We start from the raw sequence: 17,121 nt of genomic DNA, 5'->3' as shown, positions 1-17,121 counted from the left end.
CTGGTCCCAATACACATCCTGGGTGCCAGAGAGTCTAGGGTGGTGTGAATGCCTGGGACCACCGTGGTCCGTGATTGGTCCACGTATGGTGTGAGTGTTAATGAGAGGATCTCCCATTAGGTCCCCTCCGTTTTGGCGCAAAGGGAACCATGGATAAGAGGGGGCTGGAAACACCACTACCAGGTCGATCTCCTGAGTTCTCACGAACGAAGGAATACAGGAGCCAAGTATCCTGCAACCAAGAGGCTGGACCGAGGAATCGCTGGTGACCCGCTGAAGGACTCCTCCTCTGCACTGCTGTCGCCTTGTGAAACCCTTTTCACCTTTGATCGAACCAGAAAGCCTGTACTGGTACTTCGACCTTTGGAATAGCGGGAACAGCTATTCTCGGCATCTTCACCATCTCCTGCCAGTAAGCCTTCGGAAGCGTCTCTGGGCCATCCAGTTGACTGACCAGCTTACACGGGAGTCTTGCTCTGTAACCGCCGCCAGGTTGTGTAGTATTTCGAGTCCTTGTCACTCTCACACGCTTCGTACACTTGGCGTTCCCAGGTCGGAAGTGAGTAGTGTACATTTGGCTCAGATACACACGGCCGCTCCGTTGCCCGGCTGTGGTGACAAAACTGTGCAGGTTTCTTCGATTGGGACGTCTTTTTACTCAACACGACGACGAGGCGTTCCCTGCTCTTCTGAACCTGCCAGCTGCTGAAACTGACGCGGAGAAGCCTGGGCCTGCTTGCATCGGGGACCGGTGAGTAGTTTAGCTAGGATCTGGTCGCCCTCCTGCAGGAGCCCATTGCTTTTCCCCGCTGTGTAAAACAGCACCCTTTTGCCGTACTCGCGCTCTGCTTCTGCCTAATGTGGAGGCTGCGCTTGAGTCGCGGAACTTGTTCTCCTTCATTTGTGCACTGAACTGAACTGCCTGATTTCCTTAGAAGAGACTCGCCTTTTGCCCGTTGGCACCAGCGTGTGCAGGTACTTTTGAGCACAAGGCTCCACTCTTCGCAGGGCTCGGACTTCCATCTAGTTAGGTGCCTCTGAAGACGAACTGAGTCTAAAGCATTGTATTGCACTGCCTGTTTTCCTTCCCTTGCAGGTGGACTACACATTTCGTGCATATTACGCTTGCGACTGTCGTATTTGTATATATATTGTGTTGATATGGTATGTGTTGGTTTACTATCGTTATATTGTGATTTTAAAGGCCTTAAAATAAATGTGTATATATTTTTGATATAACAACTGTTTGGAGTAGTTTGTAAGTGATCTTGCTTTGTGTGCTCATTGCGGGCTTTCAGTCACCCTCACCCCTCTTGAGACCTAGTCTTGACCGCCGCGATCGCAACCTTGATTGGTCTGGCTCGTCCAGAGGTTACCCTGTTCCAAGTAATTAGGTTGGCCTTCTGAACTTCTGCGCCACCAGGACAGAGTTCAGAAATCCGTCTTAACACCCCCTCATGTGATCCTACCACAGGACACCACCCCCAGGGTCAGGGTCAGGATCAGGAAGCGTCTGCCTTTCCCTGGCCACATGAGAAGGGTCCCAGGCCAGGTTTTCTGGGAGAATCATCTTTGATTCATCACATTCCGCAATAGACACAAAGGTTTTTGCCCATTCCAAGATGGAATGCATTCAGAATGCAGCACCCAATGTTACCAAAACAAAATAAAGCTCAGCATCAGTGTCTTGTACTATATCTGTAACATTCTCAGTACAATGAAAACAGAAGCAGATTTCTGGGTTTACTGCATACAGTGGCAGCATTAGAGGACCAATTTAACTGCATGGTTTTGTCTGGTAACTTTGCATGCTGCACTTGTTTTCTTCTGCACTCTTTAGTTTGTGCCGCATCTTTTCAGAGAAACCTGTCTCCTTTCCACTCGGGATTATCTGGGTTCCTTTCTTGCTCTTCTTCTTGTGATCGCAAAAGATACTTGCTTCCTACTGACCAACCTTCAGGTGTCCAGTAAGTGAACATGCACAGTTCATGGTCTTGTATTTATAGTTTGTTGTAATTATTATTTAACTAATCTCTGTGGTCTATTCTACACACAAATATGGGGAGGACATGTCCATTGTCTTCACTGAGTTTCTTGCAGAGTCCAAGGTTCTTTGATTCCATGTAATAATGTCCCCGCAAAAATGTTCCCTGACAAAAAAGTCACTGTTTTTTGCGGAGACATTATTACATTGAACATGCGGGGGAAACGCCTGAAATCCCTGTATTTTATTTTTAATGGGAGCAGGGGATATCCCCTCAACCCGTCCCCATACATAATGTCACCATATATAATGTCGTCAATGGCTTCTCCCGGCGGCATTATGTATGGGGACATTATGACCTGATACCGGTTCTTTTGTGCTGCATTTCACCAGATTTCTGTTAGCTAGGTAGCGTTGCTCCAGGTGGACGAGGGGATCAGCAGAAAACTCGATGATAGAAGGCTTGCATTTGCTCAAAGGTTACTAAAATATGCCCTGGAAATGCAAAATGTATCTCCCAAGGTAGCATTAGTGTCTGAACGGCAGAGAATATCTTCCTCAGGCCTGCCAAGAAATAATTGATGAGTAACGCAAAGATCAATTATCCAGGGGGCGTGGCTTGGCGCCATGGCGGTTGGTCTTGCTCTGTGAGAGCTGCCGGCCGGTCCTACATGCCCATTAACAATGCCCCAGTGAGGACGTCCATTCCACACAAGGTTTGCGGTGATCGAGGTGTGGGAAGAGTCACGGCACCTAATCATCTACCTGTGGCAATCTGAGGTGCCCTAAGTGTGAAGTTAGCTGCGGGACTGCCTCGGATCGGCCGGCGCGTATGGTGGTAGCCCAAGAGGGCGGACGACAGGGGAGACAACGAGAACTTATAGTGCCGGTGCTGACCCAGGACAGGAACAGCAGTGACGGAGGGTACAGCAGCGGTGACGCGCTGGGCTGCAGGGGCGGTTAGCCCCAAACAACCCGAATGAGAGGCTCCCAACCTGGCAACGAGGAGTGGGGTGATTCCTGAGTACCCCTGCAGTTGGAGACCCCCGCGACCGACCTCTGGGGCCTCAACCCTCCAATCAGTGCGACGGACAAGTGCTTTCGGCAGAGTCTGCTGTCTCTGTGCCGGAGTCGGCAGAGCTCCCGGGGGTGAGAGGAGTGCAGCGGGCAGCCCGACGAGTAACGCTGATAGCCACAGCGGATGACAGCTGAGCCCCGACTTAACTCACCAGCCTCCAGCGGGTTGCCAGACGGATTCCTTTGACGGCCACAATTGAGGGCTGCCGGGCTCACACGAAGCAGCGGCCTCAACTGCCCCCTAGGAGCCGGCCCGCGGAGTTCCAAGAGATGTTGAGCAACCGGTACTGCCAGCTCTGAAGCGTCCGTCACCCCATACAGCCATGCACCGACAGTCTGCAGCTGCGAGGGTGTGTCTGGTATTGCTGTGGGCTCCCTCCTGCTCGCCCAGTTGCACAGCACTCGGAAGCCGCCTTTAGTGCAGGACGGCTTCGCCCATCCCCGGTGGCCCTTAATCCCACCAGGAATATATAGCTGCCTCGGCGGTCCTCCCCCCTCGGCTGTGTCCGAGCCCTCCAGCAAAATCAGCGAGGAGGCGGCTTTGAGCTGCCCCCCCGCCGCACTGCTTATTAACTGCTGCCAGCAACACCGTGGGGGGGGTCCTCCCTCCCAGGGCTCGGGGGTCCGATCAGCAGCTTCTGGCACGAGTAGCCATCCACAGCGCCCGGGGACCCATGACCAACGCCCCCGGCCAGAGCCCGAAGAGGAGGGTAACAAGACAGGGTTGGCCACACTTGGAGGGCGATGACCCTTGTAAGACTATGTAAGACTATAAGAAGCAAACCCCATCCTCTGGCCTCAGCGCGGGGGTGACCATTGTCCCTGCCCCAACCCATGGAGGGAGCCCTTGGCAGCCGGCACTGATGCCAGTTCAAGTGTGAAGCTCGAGTCGCTGAACCGTCTGCGATCCCTAGCGCATCGTTGAACCCAGGTCCCCCTCTACAATCAGGGGCGGACTCAACCATTTGGTGGTTTCTACTAGAAGCCCTGGACTCTGAGCAACGCAATATGCCCTCGCTTGAGACACTGATTCCGGCATTGCAGCAATAGAATATTGCAGAGGAATACGTCCTCAGCCATCCCAATAAAGCAGGGCACACCCACCACTATGTCCAGGAACCCCAAACCAACCAAACAGGCAGACATAGCAGCCCTGCTTCCGACCCCAATGGCAGAAAAATCAAAAAAAGGAGAGCGCTGTGAGGGAGCAGGCCCTGGTGCTCCCCCAGACTCTGGCCCCGAACAGTCGACACAGGGGATAACAAAAGGGGACCTGCCAGAACTCTTAGCCGCAATCACTAAGGAATAACAAAAGGGAACTGAAAAGTAAAACCTCGACCCTAGACAAGCGTGTAGGGGAAATTGAAACCAGGACAGAGGAAATCGAGACCACGCTCTTCGAACAAAACTTTGAAATTGGGGAAGGGGCCAATAGACTTGCAGCACTGGAAGCCAGATGCGACGCCTTGGAAGCCAAACAGGAGGACGCTGAAAATAGATCAAGGCTCAACAACATCCGCCTGAGGGGTATTCCCATAATCATCTCCAATGAGGAATTGGGAGCATATGTTAACGACCTGCTCTGCTTCATCCTAACCCTCCAAGACGATGCCCCACTTGAGCTGGACAGAGTGCACAGGACTAGATCCAGGCAAAACACAGCCCCCCCTCCTGATGTCTTGGTGAGAGTCCACTTTTACAGAGTCAAAGAGGAGATCATGCGGGAGGCAAGGAGCTCCACTTGCATACAGTTCAGAGACGCTGCAATAGCATTGTATCAAGACCTGTCGGCGGTAACCCTAGCCAAGAGGAAAGCCCTCAAACCGCTGACCGAATGGCTGAGAGAAAGGAAGGTCGCATATCGCTGGATCTTCTGTACAGCTCTCTCCTTCATATGGGAAGGAACTCTCCGGCATATCCAGGCCCTCAAGGAAGCAGAAAGGCTCATGAACCCAGAAAGGCAGAAGTGGCGGAACACACCAGCCCTCCTCCCAATAAGGAGGGGGCACAACAAGCATCCCTGAAATCCTGGTCCAGCGTGGAGGGGCGCCGCAGAATACGCAACCCACCCCCCCCCCCAGAAACACAAAGTCCAATCACCAATGACTGGGCCGGGTGGTGGCTAATAATCGGAGGTGCCCTAGCGACTGTCAGTGATCGCCGATCCGAACTCGACCAGCAACGGCAGTCTCCACCAGCAAACAAATCTGAGCAAAACTCGGAGGCCCCAGGGCTCCCCCGTTCAAGCAGATGATTGAAAGGTCACTTCACCCTTCGAGACTGGCAAAGTCGGTGATGGTGCCCCCAGAGGCGAGGGATCAAGAGCAAGTCTGGCGATTCCCGATCACCAAGTTCCTTACGCCTCACTAGTCAAATGAGAGGCTCTGTTGCCTCTATCTGAAGAGGCGCGTTAGTCCGGCTGTCTGCCCCGTTGGTTGACGGCTGGCCCAGAAAAACAGTTGTTGGTCATGGGAGGGGGGCGGTACTAGGGAGGGGGAGGGACCTGAAAGGGGGGAGAATGCCCAGAAGGGCACTTACAAGGAGGGGCTATCTTAATCTCAGGGGACAAATCAAGCTGCATAATAACACATCATTGTAATGGCCTCCCAGGATAAGGCTGTGACCATATCCACCTGGAACGTGCAGGGCCTCAATGCTCCACGGAAGAGGAAGCTAGTTGAACATAGACTGGCCCAGCTGGCAGCAGACGTCGTCTTCCTACAAGAAACTAATTTACCAGTAAGCGACAAAAGACGCATCAACTTTCGACGTTATCCCAAATGTTATTTCGCCTCATCAAGCCAGAAGAAAAGGGGGGTGGCCATTCTTCTCAGTCGAGACTTTCCACTATCAAGGGTTACAGTTAAGAGACCCGGAGGGGCGCTACCTACTGCTGAGGGGTCTTCTAATTGAACTTCCCATCACCCTAATTGCAATCTACAGCCTAAACAAGGAACAGGGAGAATTCCGCTGCACTCTGCTTTGAGTAATCTCAGCATTTGCTAAGGGTCACTTGCTAATCGGGGGGACTTAAATCTCCCTTCGGATCCGAACCTAGACAAAACTCTTCCTCAATCTAGGGAAGACTTTGTTAATGCCTTGGCAATGGCAAAATTCCTAAGGGAAATTGAATCCATCGGCGTATGGAGGCTATTCAACGGCGGGCGACGAAAGACTACACCTTCTTCTCCCACATACACAGAGGCCACTCGAGGATTGACCCGCTATTAGCTTCAAACGCAAGGATTCTCTGTATAGAGGACATACAAATTGGGCATATTGCTGTGTCAGACCAAGCTCCCGTTTCCATGGACCTGCGGACCCAAGGCTTCCCGGATCCCCCCCAAAGACAAAGGAAATTGCAGGACATAGCCACCAGTTCGGAATTGGAGGAGTCACTAACAAACTACTTTAAAGAAAACTCCACCTGAAGTACCCCGACTGCCATCGTCTGGGACGCAATGAAACCTGTGATTCAGGGGTGGCAATGGACGTTGCAGCTAAACTCAGAAGGCAATCTCATCTGCAACAAGCCAAGCTGGAGGAGAGAGTGGAGGAGCTGGAGAACAGCTTTAAAAGGCATCCGTCCAAATCTATAGGACGCGCTCTTAAAAAAGCAAAATCGCTGCTGGAGATGCATTTGGTGGACCGCGCAGCCAGAGCCCTAGCCCATACAAAACAATTCTACTACCTTAACAGTAACAAATCAAATTGACTGCTGGCACACAAACAGAAGAAATTGCAAACAAGAAACAACATCTAATGCTTGTACCACAGGGTTGGGGTCCTTCACCATGGGGAGAGGGAGAACATCGAATTGATGACCCAACACCACAAGGAGGTCATGACAGGATCCCCATCAACTAGGTTTGCACAACTGAAATTTCTGTCCTCTGTCCCAAAAGAGGTCCCCTATCCCGCTCTGGAAGCCCTGGAATGCCCGTTTACAGCAAAAGAGGTGGGCGACACCATACGTTCTCTGAAGAAGATGACCCCAGGACCAGATGGGTTCACAATCCAATTCTACAAGAAATTTGCCTGCAATTTAGCGCCCCAGCTAGCAACCTTATTTAACTCTTTCCTATCAACGGGATCGACCTCCCCCTCCATGGAAGAGTCATTGACAGTCCTCATCCCAAAACCTGGAAAAGAAAGCGCGCAATGCGCTTCATACAGGCCCATTACGCTCCTGAATAATGATGCAAAGGTTTTTGCAAAAACCTTGGCGAACAGATTAATCACAATTCTCCCAGACATAATCCACCCGGACCAGACGGGTTTCATCCCGGGGCGATGCGCCCAAGACAACATCCGCAGAACTATCAACATCATTGAGTTGGCGACCAAGTTGGGCCAGGAGTTGGTAGTCCTCTCATTGGATGCGCACAAGGCATTCAACATGCTAGACTGGGGCTATATCAACGAAACCCTGCGCCACTTCGGATTCAGCCCAGATTTTGTAAAATGAACACTAGCCAACTATCAGAATCCCTCCACCAGGCTGCGAATTAACGGGACCAGATCCGAAAAAATCAACCTAACGAGAGGCACCAGACAGGGCTGCCCCTTTCCCCCCTCATCTTTGCGCTCTCGATGGAGCCAGTCGCCTTCATAATTCGTCAGAATTGACGATTTGCGGCCTTAAAATCAAGGAAGAAGACTATAAAGCTGCCCTCTATGCCGATGATGTGCTATTAACGATCACTCAGGCAAAAGAATCGATGAAAGCTCAATGGCAAGAATTGGAGGCCTTCAAGGAAGCTTTAGGGTTCACAGTAAATCTCAATTAACATATATAAGGCAAACTTCCCTCCCCTGTTCAGGGAGTTGAAAAGTGATATGAGGAGATGGCAGAAACAAGAAATCTCCTGGTTTGGTAAAATAACTGCGATTAAAATGAACCTAACTCCAAGACTGCTATACTTCGGACTGGTCCTCCCAATAACCATCCAAAAGAGAGCGCTCCTAAAACTGCAGGCTGAGATCCAGAAGTTCATCTGAGAGGGAAAGAGAGCGCGAATCCTGAAACGTATCATGCTCTGACGCTCAGCAACGGGCGGTTTGGGGGTCCCTGATGGGCCCAGGTTCTGCCTCGCAGCACAGCTGTCACATGCCTTCTCTTGAAAGCTAATCCACAATCGCCCTTGATGGCTAAAACTGAAAGAGAGCTGATGCCGGACCCCGATAGAAGCTCTACCGCACACCAAGGAGGACATCAGTCCCGAAGAGACTAGGCCTCTGCTAGCAACGACAAACACAGTGCTGAGCTGGAGAAGAGCAGCACGTCTATGGAATTGCAGGGGCACGGTAGGTCTGCTCTCACCCATCTGGGACAACCCAGACTTCGACAAAGAGGTGGGACTGCGGGTTGTGGCGGATTTCTTCGAAGGGGGTAGCCTGCTGAACTTTGAGGCCTGTAAAGCCAAGTTTCTGGTTCCGGAAATGGAGCGGTTCCGATACACTCAGCTCCGCCACTGGCTTTCAAGCGAACTGATTAGGAAACAGGGTAGCAGAGAGCTGGCAGCCCTGCAACGATCACTGACCGCAACCCCCCCTAAAGGGAAAGTCTTGGCCCTATACCAGCTACTGGATAGAACGGATCCATCCAAAAAGGAGCCTTACATGCTGAGGTGGGACTTGGGCAAAGCCATTTACCCGGTAGAATGGGATCACATATGGACCTGAGTGCACAAAAGCTCCAAATGCGTGACAAACAGAGAAGGAGCATTCAAGATCTGCTTCAGATGGTACCGCCCCCCGAGCTTCTGAACAAGTGCAACCCAGTCATCCCATCCCAATGCTGGCGTGGATGTTCAGAAGTGGGGACACTATTTCACCTACTTTGGTCCTACCCCAAAGTCTCCCAATTCTGGAAATACGTCCTGGAGAAAATTAAACTGATAACAGTCCTCACAATCCTGTGGGATCTGGGAATCGTCCTACTGGGTTCCACTGGAGAGGGTCAATGCCTGCTGACGGGCCGAATGGCGGACCTATGCTCGCACCTCCTAACAGCGGCAAAGATATCAATGGCTAGACTCTCGAAAAACCCTGAAGTCCCGGCCCAACAGATGTGGTGGCACAAGTGCTGGGAAATAATTGTCGCTGAAAAGATCACTGCTGCCAGATTCGGAAATAGCAACGAGTTTGACCAGACCTGGGCCCCCTTCCTAGATTACACACAACAATACCCTGGGGTGTTAAGACCCCCTCCGGCCCTGCGCTGGATGAGGACCCAACACTAAAGGATTAATCTGGAGAGCGTAATGCAGAAAGCTGAGGTGGCGTGACTCACAGGCCTCCCTCTAATATGAATCACCCACCCAACTCCCCTCTCCCATTCGAGTGAACTCTGTGACATTCAGACTAGCAAGCAGGCATATGTAGCCCCCCCCCGATCTAAGCTAACTGTGATGAACTTCTCGCCCCCCTGATCCCCTCGACCGCTATCCCTTCCCTTCCCTACTCCACTGTGAACTTGACGATGTAATTGGTTTATTTTGTTCCTTTGTTTGGTTTGTTTAAATTTGCAATGCAAGCTTGAGAGATTACCTGTTCAGCTATGTGCGGCTTGGTAGCTCGATTGAATAAAATCAATAAAAATAAGTCTGGAAAAAGATCAATTATCCAGAGTCGCATGCCCACCCACTTTTAAGGGACTGACTGAGTTTGCTTGCAGATTAAATATCACTTGTAAGAAAGAAAAGGGTAGAAGTGCAAAGTATGAAGCGTCGTGGTGTCTATTTCTGCTCTAAGAATCTCTTTTTGTCAAAGGTTTGACAGAGATTGGGTACCCCAAAGGTGAAGAGAGAATAGGATACATGAAACAAGAAGAAAATGCCCTTCACGCAGGAGAGGGTAGACTGTAAGTACAGCTGTGCAACAAAGGCAGTGAACAGAAAAGGGCAGGGAATACAACTAAGACAAATATTTTTGTATCTCACTGGGAGTGCACACAGAATGGTTGCAGGGTTTCGCACAATGTCAGGAGAAACTCGAGCCTTCTGAGCAAGTTCCTATTACAGTGAAAGCTCATGGAAAGTAACATTTTCACCCCCTTCCTGTCCCAAATGCAAACTCCTGGGATCTCTTTGAGCTACCTTTATCAAGCCTTAAACTCAAACTTTGCACTCAAAGTGCCTGCCAGGTTTTTTTCAGAGCAGTCCTCTGAAAGCTAATGGTTTTAATTAGTGGTGTAAACATTGCTACTGCTGTAATAGAAATGTCTTAACGTGGTCAGCTTTCAGCGAGTTGCCAGTTCGAAAGTAAGGGAAAGGTGAGGAAGTGGGCCTTTCCACATGTGCACAACACCATCTGAATTAAGGGGTTTCAAAGGAAGAGTGTGGAGATGAGAATTATGAAGAGCATGCAATGTTAGCAAAGTGCAACGGTCCAATGTCCAATATGGAACACATGCTGCTCGTCATCAATGGCACCCTCTATCAATGGCTTCCTCCCTTGCTCTATTCCCCTTCTCATTCTGCACCCCTTATCACATCCTCCTTTGAAGCGTTGCACGCTCATCCTTGCACCCAGGTGCCTACAAATGCAACATGCAAACAACATCAGTAAACGTCAAAACTATTGGCATTGCCAATGCTTGTTTTAGCCTGCTGTTAGGAAGGTACATGTTTGCAGTTACATGATATTAATCATGGGGAAATGCCTACCAACATCATCGTGATACCCAATCACAATACAATATTCTTGCAACAGCAATCAAATACTGCTGCACAGTAAGCCTGCCTCTGCCAGAATTAGTCTTCAGCAGATAATTTCATTACGCTCTGGACACTTCGTTTACGCGGAAAGCGCCTATTGTTTATATTTACAATCAGAACACTAAAGTCACACTCGCAACGTGCGTGTGACATCACACGTATAGCTAAATCAATAATACGGAAGCAAGATGGCGCCCGCTTGTTTCTTGCACGCGGAACGTCAGAGATTAAGCCAAACAGGATTTCCCTTCCTATCATAGGTAAGGGCACCAGCAATTGTGCTCCATGCCAATTAGTTATTTGGGAAAGGACGTTCTTATATGGTATCTGAAACTCTATCCATATAATTAACAGTGATATTGGCCAAAGCATTTAATGTATAGAATATGGGACACCTGCTTATTTGCAGGACTATATATTGAAAGCAGAGACGTCTAAACTACATCGACTCGGGTATATACCGAGACCAACAAAGCCCTTGAGGTAAGTTGGTGGTAATATTGATCCTAGGAAATCAGTTCAAATGTGATATGTCAAGCCACAATTAGGTGTTTGTCACCTTTTGCAGGAATCAAGCAAGTTCACTATACCTCATCTACAACAATTATCGAGTTACATTTAAACAATATCTACAGCACAACAGAGTAAGTGCCATTCAATAATTAAAATTAATAAGCTATAGCACCAAAATTAATAAACGATAGCACCAAATTAGCAATGGTTTATAAGGACAGATAGTTACAAAACTGTTCACTCTGCTTTACAGGATACAATACTTACGACAGATGGTGAGTTATTTCAGGACAGCCCTCCCACTAGATAGACTAGTCTTATCACCTTGATCATCATCTTATCAAAAACGATACACAATGATCACCTAATTCACACCCATCAATAAGTTAGAGGTGTTATGCACGGGTGCACAATAATCATTTGTTAAACCACAAGTTGGTGTATGAATACATGTGGGATTTCTGGTGCTTCACCATTTCCACAACAGTAATCAACTTATGATTGTTACTTACTGTCCATGGCACCACACTAGGTGGGCAACATGAATCATCCGCATTTAGCAATATAATGAGTTACTATTTGCGAAATTACAGTTTCTAATAACTGCTTTTCCCATGTTTGTGCTTGTTTTCTCAACTTCTTCCCCAAACCCTGACCCTGATATGTCTTTATAATTTTTCATGTATATGTATGTTAACATGCTCCCCAAACCCTGACCCTGATATGGCTTTATAATTTTTCATGTATGTGTATGTTAACTTACTCCCCAAACCCTGACCCTGATATGTCTTTATAATTTTTCATGTATGTGTATGATTTCAACACTTGATATCCAGTATTGCTTAATGACAACAGGTTGTGTATCAGCCTTAGAAAAGACCACAGGTCGAAATGTGTCGGCTGAGAACATTTTAACGAATAAAAAGGACATGTTATGAATCTAGATGTCCATAGAACATCAACTGTAGAGAACTGTGATTCTACTTGACAATAGCGTTTTGTATTCTACATATGAGACTATGGGTAGAACCTCATGTTACTAGTTTTGCAGCACGCCACATCACATATTACGAGGAGTCCGAGAGCACTCACAAGTGGATTTACCCTGCCACTGTTATCTTGCTAATCCAAGCGTCATGGATCCCAGAAACAGAGAAGAAGCCTGAGAAGGGCCAATTGGGTAACAGAGATATTTCACCACCAATTTCTGATCTGTGTTGCAAGCCTGGAGAAGGCTGGGGAAGGGAGATATCCCCCAGCAGTTGACAAACTGCAGCAGAAGCCTAGTGAAGGCTCCCACCACTTAAAGGAACTAATACACCCAGAACTGTCCTTTTGTCCAGGGGAGGAGAGTCATTTAACTTCCTTTTTTAATTTAATTTAGCTTAGAGTGTGAGGGACAGAGGTAGGATTCTGACATCAGACATTGAGACTTTTTGCTATTGACATCCTGACGGTAACATTACTTATTTTGGTTGAGGCAGGGAAACCCTTCTTAGAGTTAGGTAAGATAGATTTTTTTTTTCATTTTCGTAAAATAATAAATGTTTATACCAACCACTATGGTCCCTCCGTGTCCGAGTCTTACTACTACACCCTTACACAAGCCACTTAGAAACCAACCAGCAGTACCCATTCGTAGACATGCCGGACCTGCACGGGGAAGGTGGGTGGGGAGTAAGCAGTGGTTTAGAGACACCAGCCAAGACTACAGGAAGAGAGAAGGAACCAGATATCGAGGAGCCACTGTGGGCACAAATTCCAGCAAAAAGACCCAACAAGCATATACCTTTAACTACCCCTTATTTCCACAAGGTCTACTACCAATCACACCCTCCAAGCAGCACCAGACTGAGCCTATTAATGCTGGTTAAGATGTTGGATGGCAAAATCAACACCACCAAAGGTACCTCATATGGGTGGGTATGCAGGTTCAGCAAGTGGGCATCTGGGCCCAAGTCACCCACATCCACTTTAAAGTAGATTAATAGATGCAGGGCCTTCTGGATGACCAGGCCAGCCACTGAAAGTGCATGATCTGGGTTGTGTGGTGCCACGCACGACTCCAGATGGCCCACTATTGTGAGGCAATGCCGATAGGTGAAGGTTATGCAGCTGCCCTTGCGGTTCATGTAGCCACCTTTGATTCAGTTTAGAAGGCCTTCAGTGAGATGAGTATGGTGTTTGAGGACATTTCAGCAGCCCCTGTACAGACCCCACAACAACACCCAGCTGTGCTGAGAGTGCTGTGATTACTACTCCGTAAAGCGGGCGATTGATAGTGAAGCACAATTTTTTTTGCGAGAGGCAGAATGGACTTCTATGCTGAATCAAGCCACATAAACCAACCACACAATACAAGGACAGTGTTTCGTCATAGCCAATTTGTGCACAATGTGACACTCACAACAACAAATACGATTTTCTGTATCAACATTCTGCAAAATGTGCTAATTCTGTAGGCATTGCAAAAGACTGCATAGGTGGCACACGTGGCTACACTAGATCTGGTACTGCAGTGGAATGTCAGAGTATGTCTGAGGCCTTAGACAGTCGGCACACTCATCATCATGCACACTAGGCTACGTACCATGGAGGCACCACACATAATGATCTTTGACTGAAGTAACTCAATTCCAATTGCCAATCCCACATCACTCAATCCATCTATAGTAGCATTTGGGATTGATGGTAACACTCTATGTAGGTTATGACTGCCAGGTACTGCCAGGCCGCACCTTACTGCAATAATGTGCAACAGGCCACAGTGATATGGCTCCTTATGGCAAAGTTCTACATCAGTAGTTCATCAATCAGAATTATGCAAGCAACCTACACTTCAGTCCCTTTGCTGTGACTGCAAGTCTGATGTGTACTGCATTGTACTGGCAGTGCCCTCTGCAAGCTGGATACCTATAAGGAGTCAGTAGGTGTCACCTCAGCGGGTAACCAAAGGTCACCTGTTGGGGATAGAGCTGGCATGTCAGGGTACAGTGAGGATGTCTGTGTGAATTCTGTATGTGCTTCACTTAACCAAGAGCCAGGTTTAGCCATACCGTCTGGCCCAAACCTGGTCTGAAACTGCTGAGTACTATTGGTCGATGTAACTTTTTCTTTGGTGGGTATGGGCTAGTTGCCATTCACATTGCTAATAATGATAATGATGTGTGATATCACCCAACCGAAGTTGGTACTCATTTATCAACCTCAGAAGGATGAAAGGCAGAGTTGGCCTTGACAGGTTTCGTACCTGTGTGGATCACACACAGATCAGAGCAGCGATCGCTCAACCCACTGAGCTATCTTACCGCTATCATACTGACTATTGCTCCCATCAAGCAGCATGTGGACATTCATTTAATGTCATTGTCTTCAGATCGGTAAAGGGGTTCTGTATTTAGCCATAATTTGAGTGGCCAATAGGTGCAATCAATGACCCCACACACCAAAGAACCCAGCACAAAATTCTAGCACTGTTCTAGTGCTTACACATACATTATGGGACAGTGAGATGTTTTGAGTGGCAAATGAGAAGATCATCAAAGCCCAGGACTGCCATACCCTTGCAGTACTATGACTGATTCTCTGAAAGGAATCATTGACAAAGAAATGCAGAGCAGCGTAAGTGTTTACTTTTGATGGTACGGCATGCAAACGAATGGCAGGCGCCAACAAATGCACACCCCCCACATTAAGATGTGTTTCCATCTCATGCTTCAACTGAGACAACACATTAGCATTATATCCACTGGATCAGCCATGTTGGGGGAACTCCATGCAAGATGTGGCTGTCCTTTGCATGTATCAATCTTACACTTGCGCTCCTTGGTGAACAGTGCACGTGAATCCGCCCCAATGGTCTACAGAGGGAAATGGCCACTCATTTTCATAAAGTATCCATACTTTAGTCACTCAAACTGGCCACTACCGGTGTTTCAGCATTCTTACAATTCATCACTACTAAAATGTCTGTGCCACAAAACTATTCCAAATCTTATACAATAATGTCATAATTGCTGTTCATGCCCATTTACTGCCCTTTTTGCGTAGTACTAGCACTCCTCTAGAGCCCATGTTGTGTGCACCATTCTCAGCTTTCCTCCTGACTCTCTCTAATAGTCAGCCATCGTGTACCCTGTCTAGTTAATTGTCATCATTGGCCACAAATCAAGACATGGCCTGTTGCCTCCCTTCTCCCCAATCACTGTCTGTAAGATCCTAGACATCTCTCCATTACATTTATCTGATTCTATCTCTTCCCCCCTGCTGGCTCCCGTAAGGCACTCGATCTCAGCAATACACATAATCCTAATGCCAATATTTCACCTTCTCAAGCCATCTATCAATCCTGGATCACAGTTTTACCTACTTGTACTCTCTGGTCTTTTCCCTTCTGCTCCCCAGTTAATTTAGTTTCCCAGAATCAATCTTCAAATATTTGAATATTGCAACTTTGTGCATATCGTTGCTTCAATTAAACTGGTTGATTAACATTTTGTAAAACATTTTGAATAAGGGAGCCATACAAATCATAAAAAAGGGTGAGGGAATTAAAGACATTGGGCCTCATTACAAGAATGGAGGCAGCCATGCCGCTATTTGCGGCATGGCTACCCACATTCCGGGTACCAGGTCCGGGTTCCCTGAATGGGGAAATACCGGGCCATTCCGACCTTGGAGGGCTTGATATTTCCCCATTCAGGGAACCCGGATACGGACCATCGCCATTCCAGCCCCCATAGGGCTCAATGGGAATGGGGAGCATGCTAACAACGGGCCTGTTAATGACGGGCCCGCTGTTAGCATGCTGGGCTGCTCGCAGGACCGGCTAAGGACGACTGGTAAAACCAGGCATCCTTAGTGGGTCCCACGAGTAGACCTCGTAATAGGGCGGTAAAGGGTCAATGGCTCCGGCGCCTTTACCGGCGACGTTAACCCCTTACCGTCCCCCTTGTAATGAAGCCCATTTTCTTAGTGAGGTATAGAGCAGTGGTTATTATGGTAGTTCTTGATTAAGAGAGTTCTGGATCAGCCAAGAGTGATTGTGAACTGCTTGCGTTACCTCTTCATGCCTTATGCTTCACATGTGTCCTACCCACACGGTTCCTTAATAGTGTATATGTGTCCCTAAGTGAACATTTTCCTATACACACCTTCGTCATCGGGTCATTCAGTTCCATCTCAGGGTACACACTTTCACGCAGTTGCCCGATAAGACCTGCCAAGGTCGCCCGCTGTCGTGCCTGGGACATACGACGTCTTGCCACGCTAGGTTCCTGAACCTGCAGGTTTGCACTGAGGCCCATGGCCACCTTAGGGAACAAGTTCTTGCTGTCATCATCCCTGGACCCCGACATGCCACACTGCAACCAAGGAAAAGTGACATGTAAAATCACAATGAAAATCAGCATCACTCCTCACTTCTCCAAAAAACGAATCCACTGAGTCCTGAAATTTTGAAGCTCCTTAAGTAAATGCTCCGGTCATATGGTAATCAGCTTGGCTTCTGAAAAGGGACCAAACCCTTGCTTTTCCAACAGTTGCTCTTTTTCTCAGAAGTTCCCTTAGCTTGAAAACTCTGAGGACTCTTTGCTATAGAGAGGAATATGTGTTTAATGATAATATCCCCCTCCACAAAAAAATATATGAGCAGGAAACATTGGCATAATACAATGGAACTCCTGAGGTCACAGTACAAGCCGCACTGCTCACACAGAGATCATCAGAACACTTATACTCTCCAGGATATGTGCCACGCAAGGGTAAAAATTCCAATGTACAAACTACTAAGCCAGGCATAATAAGTCTCTTGCCCCTCACTTCTCC

General features: G+C 48.2%; 1 protein-coding gene across 1 annotated transcript in view; it reads right to left on the bottom strand.

Annotated features, from left to right (window-relative positions):
• STRA8 (stimulated by retinoic acid 8) overlaps positions 1 to 16,651 on the bottom strand; it is a 244,635-nt gene extending 227,984 nt beyond the window's left edge. The window contains exon 1 of the mRNA XM_069627700.1: positions 16,449 to 16,651. Within this exon, the coding sequence (XP_069483801.1) occupies positions 16,449 to 16,601 (153 nt within the window). The 5' untranslated portion in view covers positions 16,602 to 16,651. The remainder of the gene's footprint in view (positions 1 to 16,448) is intronic.
• Positions 16,652 to 17,121: the final 470 nt, after the last annotated feature.

This window comes from Ambystoma mexicanum, chromosome 12, assembly GCF_040938575.1.
Source record: "Ambystoma mexicanum isolate Mex_15411 chromosome 12, UKY_AmexF1_1, whole genome shotgun sequence".
NCBI lineage: Eukaryota > Metazoa > Chordata > Amphibia > Caudata > Ambystomatidae > Ambystoma > Ambystoma mexicanum.
This window is presented reverse-complemented; position numbering and strand designations above follow the sequence as displayed.